Raw genomic sequence first — 17,435 nt, 5'->3', positions numbered from 1 at the left:
AACTCAGTGCCTAAGGTTAATTTTTCACCGAAAATATAGATAAATTCCTCAGATATTTTAATGTAATTCATTCCCTCTGAATTTTTTTCTTATAACAGTTTCTCTCTGTACCTGAAATGGTAAAAATCGGGTCATAACTTCCCCCAGATCCTATATACCTAATTATAAGTAATATTAAATTAAGTGATCGTATAGTCTTCGATACATTGTATCTTGGTGGTGAAAACGAGTGAAATCGGTTTAGGAATTACCTCAGTCCCCATATACTATTTATGATGATTTTCGTTATTCTATTGAACTTTATGCCGAATATATGGGTCGAATTGTGTTGTCTTTATAAAATTACATCAATAAATTGCGAGAGTATAAAATGTTCGGTTACACACGAACTTAGCCCTTCCTTACTTGTTTTTATTTCATATTTATTAGTTGCAATTTCTTCTCTTTGATAAATTAAGCGAAAGTTTTCCATTAGTTTATGTTTTATTGTTGTTGTTGTATACAGAAGCACCATTTTGCATGCATAAATATTCAATCTGTCTCTAGATGAAAAAATCGTAATTACGTTTACTAATTACGTAAATATATATATATGTATTTATTGAATATGAAGATAGTATATGTGTAGATATGTATATATGTAAATATCTAAGCGTATTTGATTTGTATGAATGATAAAAGGCATTTACATACTACATACATATGTATGTATAGCTTACGATTCAAAAGTTGCTTACGCCGCGAACAATATTGTACAGAAGCAAAAATGTGCAATAAAATATGTTTGGATCCACATGTCTATTTATTTATATGAAATATTATATGCATTCATGTACGAGTATGTGTGTATGTATGTAGTTATATCCATATTTATTTATACTATTAAGCACTGTGCCAATTTGCCGGCCGGTCAGGTTGTTATGTTTTCTTTTATTTGTTGTTATTAAAATGCCAACAAAAAGACAATTTATATGTATATACGTATATACCTAGACATATATGTATATAGGCATGTGTATGTACAACAGACATGCATGTGTGCAGCTAATCGCTCACATTTAATTGATTTTTTGTTGTAGATGTAACTAAACGAGATATGCATGCAGCAGCTGCGGGCAAAGTGCAATAATAATTGATGAATATAGTTATAGGGGCACATAAACACATACATACATACATATGTAAATGTAAATAGACGTGTACACCAAATGCATTCAAATGGCTATAAATATGGATACATATCATATGTATGTAGCCATGAAAGCTCCCCACATTGTTTTCCAAAACGGCAACATTACAGCGGCACATTAGTCCCCATTTATTAGTAGAAATTTCACGAATTAGCGCGAAAGTTGCCGGCTAAGCGCAAATTGGTGCGTCAACACCATATACATATACAAACAAATACTATATTTCTAAGTACTAATGCATACAGATTGGAGACGCGCTTTGCACATAACAGTAAATTCATTGTTTGCTAAAGTGAACTATTTGGCACAACCAACACACGCAAACACAGATATTCATAGATACATATGTATATGTACGTACATGTATGTATGAATTACTAGGTGCAAATATATATGCGTGTTCATAGTTTTGACAAACTTAAATGGGAGACTGTAAAATAGAAAGGGGAGGCTGTACTTCAATGACTACACACCTTAGAAAAAAACTCGACAAAGTATAGTCATAGTTTAACTGTAAAAGCGCAATACGAATATAATATACAGTAGCGGACAGTGAAATCCGGACAACCATTTTATTTGTATTTAACGGGCGATTGTGACCAAATAGTATATTTTTTTGCCGAAAGGCTTATTCTTTCACATAAATACGTGTTCGGTACACGTTTTAAAGCAACTTTTAGTTTATTTTTTAAGAGTTTAATAATTTATTTTGTGCTTGTGCTTCGCTAAAAATTAAATATGCCGAATTTCAAAAAAAATTTCCGAAATGATTTTGGAAAAATAAAAACTGGCAATTCGTGAAATAAGTGATAGAGTTGGCTTCAGCAAGTCCTCTGTCGGAGAATTCCTTAAAAAAATCGATAGAACCAGGTCTCTTAAGAAAAAAAACTGGCTCTGGAGCAAAGATGAAGACAAATTCAAAGGAAAATCGAGTGATGGGACGTATTTGTTTGAGGAATCGCTTCAAAACTGCTGAGGATGTTAAAGTGAAGTTATTTCAAGATGTCGGTACAGAAATTTGCGCAAGAACCGATCGTTGAAGGCTTCAAGATGTTAATTTGAACGCTCTTCGGTCCGCCAATAAACGACTTTGGACCTCAAACATGCATCAAAACCGTATACGATGGGCAAAAGATCATGAAAATTGGAGTCATTTTCATTGGCGAAATGTTATCTTCTCGGATGAATCAAAATTTAACCCTTCTTGTAGCGACGGCATGTCGTACGTAAGGCGGAGAACTTGTGACTGGTTCAAGGACGAATGTCTTCAATGAATCGTTAAGCAGGGAGGCAGCCGAATGGTCTGGGGATGCTTTTTTTAGCATAGCCTTCCACAACTAGTCCTAATAGATGGAACCGTCATCTGGTTTAAGTACCAAGAGATACTTGAGACGAATTTAATACCCTCAATAGAGGACCATTTTTCATAAGCGGATGTCCTTATTTTTCAGGATGACTCTGCGCCATGACAGCGTGCCAAAATTGTAAGTATGAATTTTTTTGTACATCTAGAGGTTATTGCTGTAATTTAAATTACAAATTTTATAATTGTCCTTTCATTTTTCTTTCATGTGAAGAATTATTTATCAAAAATCGAGGTTTCGACTTTATAGTGTTCAGGTAATTGTCCGGATTTCAATCAGCTTGAGAACTTTTGGTTTATAATGAAGACTCAGATATCACAAAAACTTTAGCAAAATTGCATAGAATTCTCTAAGATGTGTGGTATAACGGTATCGCAGCAGGAACATTACAAAATCTGATAAATTTAATGGAAGAGCGGATAAAATCCGTTATAAAAAACAAAGGAGGTTCGACAAACTACTAATTATAATGTTTTCGTATCAATTAATGTTCCCTTTAAATAATGCTAAAAAAATATTTCTTTAGGGTAAAGAACAAAAAAGATATCACTGTTTATATTGTTAGCTACCAAAATGATAAAATATCTAAAATGAATTAAAATAAATGGAAGAATAAGTGCAATCAACAACACTGACTTTGTTTACACGTAATACTCAATTATTCTACATATATTATTGTTTTAAAGTAAAAAGTTTAAACATTTGACTAAAATAATATGAAATAACTATGATTTTTTAGTTGTCCGGATTTCACTGTCCGCTACTGTACATACATATGTATATATTTATACTCTCGCATCAAAGTTGCTAAAGAGAGTATTATAGATTTGTTCACATAACGGTTGTTTGTCACACCCAAAACTAAACGAGTTAGATATAGCGTTATACATATATACCAAAGTGATGTGGGTGAAGAGTGGAGTTCAAATCCGAATGTCTGTCTGTCCGTCCGTCCGTCCGTCTGTGCAAGCTGTAACTTGTGTAAAAATTAAGATATCTTGACGAAACTTGGCACACTTATTTCTTGGCACCATTGGAAGGTTGAGCAAAATCGGACCACTGCCACGCCCACAAAATGGCGAAAACCGAAAACAAATAAAGTGCCATAACTAAGCCATAAATAAAGATATGGAAATAAAATTTGGTATGAAGGATCGCACTATGAAGGGACATATTCTCAGATTTTTTTACAAAATGGAAAATGGGCGTTGCGTCGCCCACTTATGGGTCAAAAACCATACCTCAGGAACTACTTGACCGATTTCAATGAAACTTGGTTTGTAATAGTTTCCTTACATCCCAATGATATGTTGTGAAAATACGCAAAATCGCTTCACAACCACGCCTACTTCCTATATACCAGAACTTTGAACACGATCTGAATCGTTTACTTTACAATATATAAAGTAAGCACTAGTGAAGATATCGGTGCAAAACTTTGCACAAATACTATGTTTATAGTGTGGTAGCTCCATTCTAAAAATCGCCGAAATCGGACCATAGGTTTTTAAGGCCCCATATATCGAACACGAGGACCTCGGTATTTCTAACCTAATATTATGGTTTCCAACTTTCAATAGACTTTATACAATATATATGACGAATATGTGGGTCAAATTGTGTATTATATAATATAAATAAAGTTAAATAAATAAATTGCGAGAGTATAAAATGTTCGGTTACACCCGAACTTAGCCTTTCCTTACTTGTTTTTAATGACATACTTTATGGATGTATTTGTGCGATGTACATACACATGTACGTAGGATTAATTGAAATGAAGGAAGCAATGTAGTTAATCCAAACCCTGTAAAGAATGGAATGGCGTGTATGACTATACGAGTATATGTATGTATATTCATGGTATATCTTCTGATTAAACAGCGAAAGAGTTTTTATTACAATTGTATATTTACAGTAATGCGCAGTATAATATTGATAGATAACTTAAATATCTATATAGTACAATATGTACTCGATAATAGCAAAATACCTTCGGACGGTCAGGAGCTACGGTCAGGAGCTACGTACAGTACAGATACAGTCAGAGGATAGGATAGCGTATTTTGTAACTATAACTATCTTTACTGGAGTAAAAGTACCTTCATACCCTTACTTATGCCATATTCTATATACATTCATACATACGAGTATATGTATATGTACTATAAACATACATACATGTATAAAGGTATGCTCAGACACTCCATAACCCCATAAACTGGGAGTTCGGCTCTTCGCAATGTCCAATCTGTGTCGGTTATGAAGAAATGTGTAAATTGACAGTGAGCGATTTCACTTTGCAATTGGTAAATGGCGAAATTATCACGGTATGATGTCAATGAGCGTCATTCAATGTTACTTTGTTATTGTTGTTGCTTTATGTTATATTTTGTTTATTTTATTATTTTATCACTATATTTTCCTTTCATATTTCTGATTTGTTTAACATAAAATTTCTCTGTGAATTTCGCTTTGTGGTCAAACGTCATTGCAATGTGAAGGATTTTGTCTAACAATGTTATTTATTATATGTAAAAGTATTTACTAATTATCACTTGTGAGTGTGTAATACGTACATAGATCTAAAGAGAAATAATATCTAAGACCGCAATGAGTAATACATTTTTTCTACAGTAATTCTATAAAGCTATTGACTATAATAAATCTTAAGAAAACTCCACTTACCCCTTCCACCAGTGCTCTTGTGGGATGCCTCCAAAACCAAAACCGCCGAATGAGTTAAAGAAATCATTTCCGAGGAAGGGGAATGATTGTTGGAAATACACGCCGGGGGCTTGGTTACCGCCATTAATCTCACTGGTCACAACATCAACTTCTGTAAAATAAATATAATTTATATTAGATTAACATATTTTTGGATGAAAATAGCTTTTAATAGTAATTTTCCTATTAAAAACTCTTTTGTTTTTAGTATCATTACGAAATAAAAATTAAAAGGAGAATATTGACGAACTTTGGATCCAGCTCCACAACTCAAAAACTTTTTGGTAGGCTTTTGTGAATAGCCAATATTATGCCAAAAAGGGAAATATCTAGCAATGATTACCGAGGTATAACCAGATAACATCGAGAAGACCCTTGAAGATCACCAAGTTCATTAAAACTTCATTAAATGTTCCCATTAAAATTGTGTTAAAATTAAATTGAAAATTAATTTTTTTAATATTTTATAGTTTTATGGCTTATTTTATATTCAAATAAAAAACATAACGATTTGAAAAATTTATCATAACTTAATTTAACTTAACTTAACTCCAAACATATTTTTATGAGCGACTGAAAACATTTGCTTTCGCAATAGTATTTAATTTGAGTATACAAATCTACATATTTAATTATATTTCTATCAAAAATCAAATTATTACTTACCAAATGGTTTCTCCCTGACATTCGGTGAACCGGCACGTCCCTGTTTTTCGAGCGGCACAAATTCGGCTTCTTCATCGAAATTACTAGAAACCAGATTTAAAGGATATGAATTAGCAAAATTTTGCCAAAGTCTTGGATATCCACCAGTTGCTTGCGCTTGCGCTTGTGGCTCAACAATTTCTACTACTTGTGTATCGACAGCGGGTGCGGGTGGTAATGGTGCGAATGGTATTAATGGTATGGGTTGTAAAAGGCGGTGTTGTAACGGTGTTGTGATATGATGTAGATGCGCAATACTACGAATATTGAAATAAAATATGCATGTTTTCATGTGTTTTTGATTGAGGCGTTACTTGTATGCATCTACAAATACTATACTTTATTATTAATGTATGTTTGTATGTATGTATTTGTTAGAAAGAAATTTGTATTTTAGTTTAATGTTTTGTGAAAGCGTGTTTTTAGGCAGGAGTGATAAAAAATTAGTATTTGATTCCATATGTTTTTGATATGAGTAATTACCTTCATCTACAATAATTCGATTGTTTTATTTTAAGACAAAACCGTTCAATTAGTATATACATATCTTAAAATTCTCTGCTTATAATTTTCTATATGGAATCTGTTGTCAAACCGTTCAAATGAGTAATTACACACTTTCAATAAATATATGTATATATTTTTTTTTATTATTAATGTACGAAAATATATAGACTCTTTTGTATGTGCAAAATGAATTGAAATTAATGTGATAAATATGAGTATGTGTTCCATGTTATGTGACCAGAATATTTAAGATAACTGAAGGGTGCTGTTAGTAAAAAAATTAATGAATATTCTGTATTCCAGATACATAATCGTGATTACCATATTAAATTCAAACCGCAGTCGAAATTTTTAAGTGAAAGAAAGAATGAATTTATACAAAAAGATATAATAAAGTCGATAAATGCAAGTTTTGTACATACAAATGTATGGATTTACATAAGTTATTAAAGAGTAAAATGAAATACAGTTGAACTTCCCTAACTCGAATCACCATAATCCACAAAAAAACATGGAATTAGAGAGTCTTTCGAAATACAGAAAGAAATTTGTATGAAATTTGACTTCTATTGTCAACTCAAGAGCTCAAGTTATGGAGGACTCCGACTTATAGACGTTCGAGTTATGGAAGTTCAACTGTATTCCAAACAAAAAAATAGAAACAATCAATCGCAATAGAAACCAATAATATTCACTATTAAGTGTTACTGTGTTAAACAAATATTCCACAACTATAAAATTGTACTATTGTGTGATTTTTATGGACATATGATTATCATTAAAGCATACAAATTTCAGACTTAAATATTTGGGCAGGAAACAAAAAACAAAAAATAACATTATAGAATCGTAAAAAGTATGTTTCTAAATTTCGTATCAGTACACAGTGTCGCATTATTTTGGGAATCTACTCGATTGAAAAACTAACATTTTAGTATGTGTAAAAACAAAGTCAACAAGTAAGGAAGGGCTAAGTTCGGGTGTAACCGAACATTTTATACTCTCGCAATTTATTGATGTAATTTTATAAAGACAACACAATTCGACCCATATATTCGGCATAAAGTTCAATAGAATAACGAAAATCATCATAAATAGTATATGGGGACTGAGGTAATTCCTAAACCGATTTCACTCGTTTTCACCACCAAGATACAATGTATCGAAGACTATACGATCACTTAATTTAATATTACTTATAATTAGGTATATAGGATCTGGGGGAAGTTATGACCCGATTTTTACCATTTCAGGTACAGAGAGAAACTGTTATAAGAAAAAAATTCAGAGGGAATGAATTACATTAAAATATCTGAGGGATTTACCTATATTTTCGGTGAAAAATTAACCTTAGGCACTGAGTTCTTCATGTTTGATATCAGGGGCCTTGAAAAGTCATGGTCCGATTTTGACAATTTTTCCACAAGTGATGTCACAGCTCAAATACAGTATTTGTGTAAAGTTTTATTCCGCTAGCTTCATTGGTTCCTTATGAATACATTATAAAGTGAACGAATCAGATGGAATTCAAAATTGGGTTATATGGGAAGTAGGCGTAGTTGTGAACCGATTTCGCCCATATTCCACCCGTGTCATCAGGGTGTCAAGAAAGTGTTATATACCGAATTTCATTGAAATCGGTCGAATAGTTCTTGAGATATGGTTTTTGACTCAAAAGTGGGCGACGCCACGCCCATTTTCCATTTTGTAAAAAAATCTCAGTGCAGCTTTCTTCTGCCATTTCTTATGTAAAATTTGGTGTTTCTGACGTTTTTCGTTAGGGAGTTAACCCACTTTTCGTAATTTTCAACCTAACCTTTGTATGGGAGGTGGGCGTGGTTATTATCCGATTTCTTTCATTTTTGGACTGTATAAGGAAATGGCTAAAAGAAACGACTGCAGAAAGTTTGGCTTATATAGCTTTATTGGTTTGCGAGTTATATACAAAAAAAACTTATTTGAGGGCGGGGTCACGCCCACTTTTCCAAAAAAATTACATCCAAATGTGCCCCTCCCTAATAGGATCCTATGTTCCAAATTTCATTTTCATAACTATATTTATGGCTTAGTTATGACACTGTATAGGTTTTCGGTTTCCGATTTTGCCCATTTTCGAAAGCAACCTCCTCAGGGTGCCAAGGAACATGTGTTCCAAGTTTCATTAAGATATCTTAATTTTTACTCAAGTTATCGCTTGCACGGACAGACGGACAGACGGACGGACAGACATCCGGATTTCAAATCTACTCGTCATCCTGATCATTTATGTATATATAACCCCATATCTAACTCTTATATTTCTTGGTGACACAAACAACCGTTATGTGAACAAAACTATGATACTCTGTGCAACAGGTTGCGAGAGTATAAAAATTCTGTCATATCCCGATTCCATAGTTAATTACAAGTACCCCTTCTACTCCTAACAAATTTCTTGACCCACTTCTGTGCGTAGGTTGACATAGAAACAATACTACTTATTGTTATTATTCATTGCGCAAACTTTTGCTGTTACTTATTTGACGCACTTCATTTACAGAGAATTAGAAACAATAAAAAAATGTGATCAAAATTCTAATAAGCTGATAACCTTTCCTTTTTGACGACTGAGAAATCATAAAGTGTCGCGTAAAAAAACAAAATGTTTAAGTGGAAACAGTATTTAATAAGGTTTTAAAAATGAAATGAAATCGTAAATTTGTATTTAGAATTTTGTTAATACCCTTGCTTAAATTTTGGCATTTAAAAGACATTCGTTCTACATACTTTATATTTATGCTTGAAAAATTGCAACTACAAAAAGTTTTGATGAGCTCAGTTATTTAAATATTACTTCCTTTCAAAGTTGAAAGAACTGCCATACATACATCCTATATAAACATATATGTATGTATGTTACACATATGTTATTTATTTGTTATTAGCATATAAATCACTTTGGTTGGCTTTTACAATTCAAATTCTCTTTTATTGTGCACATCATTCACACATAAGACTTATTCCAACATGAAATCACGAAACAATTAAAATTATGAGTCACGCTGTGTCAAAGCACGTGCGTTACTGTGCATTTTAATTTGTTCTTCGTTGCACTGTATTAACTTTTGGCTACCATTTTTTGTTAGCGGAAAAAATATTAACAAAAAAATTATGTTATTTATGCTTGTGAAGTTTGAAGCAAAAACCAAAATATTATTGTAATTATAATAGCAATTTATGTATTGGTGAAAGAAACAACAGAAATTAATTGTTCACAAAAAACCATCCGAAGTTTTCATACTCTCGCAACAAAGTTGCTAAAGAGAGTTTTTTGTTCACATAACGGTTGTTTGTGTCACCCAGAAATAAAAGAGTTAGATATGGGGTTATATATACATATATAAATGATCAGGATGGCGAATGGAGTTCAAATGTGGATGGCTGTCCGTCCGTCTGTCCGTCAGTCTGTGCGTGCAAGCGATAACTTGAGTAAAATTGAGATATCTTAATGAAACTTGGAACACATATTCCTTGGCACCCTGAGGATGTTGGTATTGAAAATGGGCAATAAATGGGTTATAAAAATAAAATTTGGTACATAGGTTAGCACTAGGAAGGGGTATATTTGGATGCAATTTTTTTGAGGAAGTACTAATGTTTTTGTACATATCTCGTAAACTGCTAAAGCTATATCAACCAAGATTTCTAGAGTCGTTTCTTTTACAAAGGTTATGTATAAACTACTAAAACGTTTTAATTCACTAAGGAAAAGCGCCAGAAACCTTTAAATGTTACAGAAGGGCTGCAGTCAAATTGTTATAGAAAAATTTAAATGGGTGTGGCTCCGCCCACTTATGGGTCAAAAACCATATCTCCGAAACTATTCGACCAATATTATCAAGGAAATTTGGTTTGTAATATTTTCCTTGCAACCCAATGATATGTTGTGAAAATATGCCATATTGGTTCACAACCACTCCTACTTCCTATATACCAGAACTTTGAAGACGATCTGAATCGTTTACTTTACAATATTAAAGTAAGCACTAGTGAAGATATCGGAACACAACTTTGCATAAATACTGCATTTATAGTGTGGCAGCCCCTTTCTAAAAATCGCCGAAACCGAACCATATGTTTTCAAGGCCCATATATCGTTCATGTTCATGAGGATCTCAGTGCTTCTAATCATTTTTTACCGAAAATAGAGGCAAGTCTCTCAGATATTTTGAAGAAATTTGTAGTGAATATTTTTCTTCTAATAATATGTCTTCGTGCCAAAAATGGGTGAAATCGGGTCATAACTTCACCTTACTCCCATGTACCTAATATTAGGGTTTCCAATGGACTTTATACCATATATATGACGAATATGTGGGCCAAATTGTTTGTTATATTAATAAAATTAAATAAATAAATTGCGAGAGTATAAAATGTTCGGTGACACCCGAACATAGCCGTTCCTTACTTGTTTAACATATAGTTTTGTTCTACGTACTAAATATTTTAAACTGTACGATTTGTCCTTATATATATATGTGCATATCTCTGTAGTATTATACTTCCTAGTAAGCTTTTTGGCTATGTGTTTGCCATGTTCGAATTACTAAAGTATTATTTATAAGGTTAACAAACCCTCCATTTATAGATTACCCATATAATTAATATAAACAAATACTTAAAAAATATAAAACCAGAAAGCCGAAAAATTAGTGTGACCTGAAAATTAAAATGATCCAACTAAACACACATAATTTTCTCACTAATACAATAATTGCATATAATTTGTGTAAATAAATAATAACATTATTAAGCATATATGCATTGCATTATACATAAATATGTATGTAAAAAATACTTGTCTTATTACTTGCAATTAATATGAAAATCACGTTAGTTGAAATTTGTAAACGTAATAAAATTGTTTTGGGCACACTTTTTCCACGCAATTCTTTCGAAAATAAAAAATACATAAAATGCGCTAAATGGAGTTTATGTATACAGTGTGCCAAACAAAGCTGATGACAAAATCAATATTATAATATTACATATAATATATATATGTATGTAACTGATTAACTTAAAGCAGCTGGTATCACATTGCCAGATCACTTATTAGATAACGAAACCCTCTAGTATACTTTATTAAAATATTATTTATATTAGAGCTAATGTTTAAATACTATTTCTGAGTTGTCGCTACAACCCGTCTAATCAGCAGCCTACTCTTTGATACAGTCTATCGTCAGCTAGCTTATAAATTTTGTGATCACACTTCGGACGACCTAGTAGATTCTATTGGTTACCATTAACTGAGCGAGACTATTTTTCCGCAATTCTTCTATAATACAATTACTCTTTGATAAGTCCGTGTTTGTAGCTTATAAATTTTGTGATCACAGGTCGAATCTTGGGTTATTACAGCATGAAAACTATGATATAGTACTTAGTTAGTGAACATTTTTGCTGAAGAGACATATTCTATGTTGTTAAACCAAAAGAAATTATATATAAAATCGTATTAAAACGGAAAACATAACCTATAAAAATATTAAATGTTTGATGCAGCATTAAATTGTGTTGGTTGTAATATTTAACCTGGTAATAGTACTCTAGTATGTCTAATCTTATTGGTTGTTAGAAACACGTTATATAACATTTGGGATCTCCATACCAGCATCTTCTCGACCATAAGCCATAAATGCGACAATAAACATACAATTTACGATAACTTTACTTTATTTGTATGCAAAATATAATTACAAATACTAGCATTTGAGTGGAATTATTTTTAGTTTGAACATACACATTTAAATACATGTAAAAAAGCTATAAATTTATAGTGTTAACAAACTTCCGTAAATTTCCATTGCCATCGACAAAAGCGATTACACCACTTTGGCAAGAAGATCATTGTATATACATACATACATACATACGAAAATGTGTTAATTTTTGCCATCATTGGCAGAACACCTTGAATCCGCCCGATTCTAAACTGTAAATCGTAAATTTAGCCAAGACCGTTCTTGCTTATCGTACACGGCGCGGAAGCCAAAACATGGATGTACTCGTATTTTTCTAGAATTAACCGTGTGGAACAGCAGTACTGCAGTAATTCTAAAAAAGTGCTAAATAATAAATGCTAAGCCCTGCCTGAAAATTACACACACTTGTATATATTTAGTATATACATATACATTTATAGTACGAGTATGTGTTTGTGCACAAAATAGTGTTTTTGTTGTTTTCGCTTGTATGGTTCATTTTTATTGTTTGCTCAGCAAATACGCAGATAAAGACAACATAGCAGACAGAGACAACATAAAAACAACAGTAACATGAAGAGACCCGGTGCCCCACTTTAAAATATCTTGCTTGGCCCCACTTCGTAAAAGTCGTGCCCTAGCAGTTAGTTTGGAGTAGGAAAAGCCATTAATGCAACACTAAAAAGTGTGTTTGCGCTTTCAGAGTTATTACTGGATATATATATATACAAATTAAAACAATAAAACAATGTTTTCAGGAAATACATATTTAAATAAAGTTCACCGTAAGCGTGTTGTAAGCAGTGAAGAAGCGCCGAAATGCTAAGATTTGCACGATTCGCAAGCGCTACCATGGCTGAAGGCAACAGCCGCAGACAGACAGTAAGCTGTGAGTACCCTCGAACTAAGTGATCTCTTGGCACACATTTACACACACATATATAGGTACATTCGAATATATTCACGTAGATGATGTGCTTATGAATATACACCTCGACAGATAAATAAATGCATAAGACCCAACCAATTTAGTTAAACTGCAATGAGTTTGATAAATCAGCGGAACTGCTGCCGCTTTGCCATTCTCAAATAAGCCGTAACTAAGTTGCAATCGAACGAGGTCGGAAATTCTTTAATACAATAGTTAATACTGCAACAAGAAGTGACTATTAACACTCGATATGCGAGAAGCTTATTTCATTTTTTGCGCCTCTTTGCATTTTATGACCTTATTCGATACGATTTTGTTTGCAGTTGTAATAAAGCAATACAAAATCAACCAAATTTCACCTTTTCCAAGAAATGTGCAAAAAAAAATAAACAAATTGGAAAAATAAATAAAAATAAATTAAATAAAAGAAGTGCCAATGAACTATACAAATGCAGAAAATGTGTGACAACTAAAAACAAAAACAACCACAAAAAAAATTAATTTCATTTTTTAGTTACACAAACATACTCCATAGTTGTGTGGAAAGAAGAAAGTCGCGCATGCATTCAAAGATAATGAAGAAAACGAAAGAAGCACCAACAGCGCTCTTTATTTGCATACTTAGTTATAAAATGTTCGTATATACATATTTATATGCATTTTAATTTTTTTTTCCTTGTAGAAATTTGTTTCTTATTAATTTTTTGTGTTTGAAGCAATTTTATTAAATAATTATTTAATATTATTTTATTTTATGACAGCTTTATGCAACAGCGGTGGTGAAAGGTTAATTCTATACAAATTTGTTTACTTGTATTTATTTCATATTAATAATAACCGTTATATAATATATATACATATGTAGTAAATAAATAAATAAAAATGTGGAACTGCGTACATACATACATATGTATGTATCATATATACATTTGCATTTAAAATAAAGAGTTAATGTACTCTTTATATGCAGACATATTAATATAGAACCATCGAGAAACACTTTTGTAGACCTACGCTTCCAATTTCATCTTATAAATATGCAGTTGCTTGAGAAACAATTAACTTTTTTAGTGTTAAAACGATTGCTTTATAATGAGTAATTGCCACATTATTTACACTTGTACCCAAAAGTGTTTGTCAATTCGTTCTTCTTATTGAAATAAAATCGATGCTTGCAAGATACTACTATATTTATTTTATTTTGCCATTATACTCATTTATTATACATATACATTAAAATGTATACATATACGCTTGGTGAAATTATAATTTAAACTAGTTAGCCGTATTTAGCCATAGCTCTTGGATTGGGCGGGACAAAAGGGAAAACTGCTATATATATCTGTATACATAAGTAACACAAAATCGACATTTTTAACTTAAAGAACAATGTTGAAATTTGAAATCGTCTTATTTATTATTCAATTGTGTTTTGATAACCATATACCATAATAATTAATTATTAATTTATTTCAGATTCTCAATTAGACATATCGGAACCCATGTCGTCTCGGACCCATCGGAGAGTCAAATGTGTCAAATTATTTTCGAAATATGCACTATGCGAACTATAATTTTTCAGTCTTAGTTGTTATAACTACCGTTGTTAGTCCTAGTTATTGTTATTATAGAAAAAGAAAAATAATTATCAAATACTTTTAAGAAATGCTGCCGCGTAGTCACAAATAATTACAAAACACGTTCGAACATACCCAAGTATTAAATATTTGATTTTTTTAGAATAAATATTTTTATTTATGATGTCGAGAACATTTTCATTACAAATATTCTGTAATTTGCCAAATTTAATACGCAAAAATGCGATTTTGCAAATTAATTTATTTAATTTGACGTATTTCCCCTAATTTTTTTGCCCAAAGCAATCAATTGTACTTGAAATTCATGACAATGCGGCTGTTATAACCAGAAATGTGCTGAAATATTTTCAACAAAAAAGAAGACTGCTTTAAACAATACAAACGTGCTATATACACTTATAAAATTTGGTATCCATTTATGCATATATATACACATATATGTAAATATATACAATTCTATCGATATTTTAGTTTTATATTTTTTTTCTATTCTACGTTAGTTAGATCCGCAAAATTTATATGTGGCGCATTTCGAATTCATTAAGCGTATTTTCTTGCTTTTATTTATGTCACCGACAGTGGGTGCAATTCGTTTGACTGACAGTTGTAGTGAATAAATCCTTAAACTGTAGATTCCCACCTTAATTCACACTAATTGAAACTCTACACTAACTACGAAATTGGTTTCGTTAGCTATTGAATTAGCGAAAATAAAGTGTAACTCGTGTAATTTAGAAACTACATACGGCTGTGTTCAACTGTTTCAATTGCCCTGCCTCATGTTTATACTGTAGAGACGTAATTTCACTTTAAATGGAAATGATCCCTCCATTAACTCACACTTTTATAAATCAAGAAATTTCCAGTTAGATTGAATCAAAGAAAATATTCTGATAATACCATGAAGTGTGTGCAAATGTGCTGCTGGTACGAGTATTACTTCTCATATGCATACTATGTTTGTTTGGATGTATGTAAATATGTCTATATATGTACGTATGCATATGTAGATAATGGCTTCTGGAAATGTGAGATTATTTATTGAACAAATTCAATTATGATTTGTATGTTTATGTACAAGCAAATTGATGGAGAATGTTATTAAACACTTTAAACATACTAGCGCGCATATTTTTTCATGCATTAGGGTTATTCTTACTTGTATTTTTTTTTTATTTGTTACTAAAAAGTTTAGAGAGCTTAAAAATTATTGATATGCGGTGAAACTGAAAAAATGAATATTAAAGCGTTTCATGATTGACAAATAAATTAAACAAATACACATAACAGTGTAATTTTATACTTAAGTTTTTTTTTTATTTTTTTACGTGAATTTTTCAGGCTTTTAATTAGCACATCAACACATTAATCGACATAATAAATTGACTTTCGGGTTAGACAACGTACATAAATGTAATTATTGAACGATAAAGTGACCAATAATTTAACGAGTTTTCGAGCAAAGGAGACTCAAAAAATATATAAAATTTAAATAAATGTATTGAAATACAATCAAAAGTTAAATTTTTATACATAGTAATTTGTACTATTAAATTATCTTGAAAATTAATATTATAATATTTATAAAGAAGTTCTGAAAAGTATTTCCAGAGAATTTTACCGGAAACAGCTTGTAGAGTCAACGCTTAACAGTAATGTTATCAAAACCTAATTCTAACAGCAATGTAAGGACTACAACGCAATTTTTTCGATATTTCAGTTAAAGTTTAGAGTTTGTGTCTATGAGTGAACTATTTTTACTAGAGAATTATATTTAGAAAATTATGTTTAATTTGAGTTTTTACTAATTGTAATAAAATTTATATACAAATTAAAACCAAAAACCGCTATTCGTTAATAAATTTGATAGGTGTTAAAAATAAGAAACTTTTTATTATTATCTTTAAAATATATGATACCAATAGGAACACCACTAATTTTGATCTATTTCTTACAGCTGCAGCGCACAATCATTTTTATTGCATATATAGATACTATTGCAATAGCGTTATGTTTATACGGCGATATATGTATATTGTAGTGAATTGTTGGATATGTGCAACTTGGATATTTGTAAATCTCTGTAAAATATGTACATATAAATGTATATACATAACTACTTACTCGCCGAAGTATGGCACCGCCTGCAGATATCCGATCGTTAGGAGCAATGTTAACACTAAAAAGCTATCGCGCAACATCTTTTGCTAGCAATTTTCACCCAAAAGTGAAATGTTCACCAAAATAGTTACTAAAATAATGAAAAGAAAATCACTCAATTATGACAAGATAGTGTCAATATATATGTGTATGTTAAATAGCAACAAAGTTGTCACTGCAGTTTTAAACTCTTTTTCAAATAATTTTTCTTCACTCTGCACTTTTTACACAGTCTTAATTGTTTAATTACCGTAATTATAAAGCAAGAGTTACTTGCCAAATACTGGTTTGTAAGTTTCTTTTGAAATGCTAACAAGTCTATAAAGTTCGTTTTTCGTTTCTATTTGGTTTTTCTTTTGCTGCAATATATTAAATGTGTATGTATGATTTTTCTAGATCACTTTAAAATCCCAATGTTTCGTAGTCAACTACGAGTTTCGTAGCGTTAGTTTTGCTGTATTCGCACGTTGTTCTCTATAGCACCGTTCAATATTAACTGAGCACAC

General features: G+C 31.4%; 1 protein-coding gene across 1 annotated transcript in view; it reads right to left on the bottom strand.

Annotated features, from left to right (window-relative positions):
- Positions 1 to 17,435, bottom strand: part of Tgfbi_5 (transforming growth factor-beta-induced protein ig-h3) — a 27,045-nt gene extending 9,610 nt beyond the window's left edge. The window contains exons 1-4 of the mRNA XM_011192949.3: positions 17,180 to 17,435; positions 16,894 to 17,020; positions 5,948 to 6,030; positions 5,243 to 5,393 (exon numbers count right to left, since the gene is read on the bottom strand). Coding sequence (XP_011191251.1) covers positions 5,243 to 5,393; positions 5,948 to 6,030; positions 16,894 to 16,970 — 311 coding nt within the window. The 5' untranslated portion in view covers positions 16,971 to 17,020; positions 17,180 to 17,435. The remainder of the gene's footprint in view (positions 1 to 5,242; positions 5,394 to 5,947; positions 6,031 to 16,893; positions 17,021 to 17,179) is intronic.

The sequence above is a fragment of the Zeugodacus cucurbitae genome, chromosome 2 (genome assembly GCF_028554725.1).
Source record: "Zeugodacus cucurbitae isolate PBARC_wt_2022May chromosome 2, idZeuCucr1.2, whole genome shotgun sequence".
Taxonomy (NCBI): domain Eukaryota; kingdom Metazoa; phylum Arthropoda; class Insecta; order Diptera; family Tephritidae; genus Zeugodacus; species Zeugodacus cucurbitae.
The sequence above is the reverse complement of the archived record's forward strand: the minus strand, read 5'-3'. Positions and strand labels throughout refer to the sequence as shown.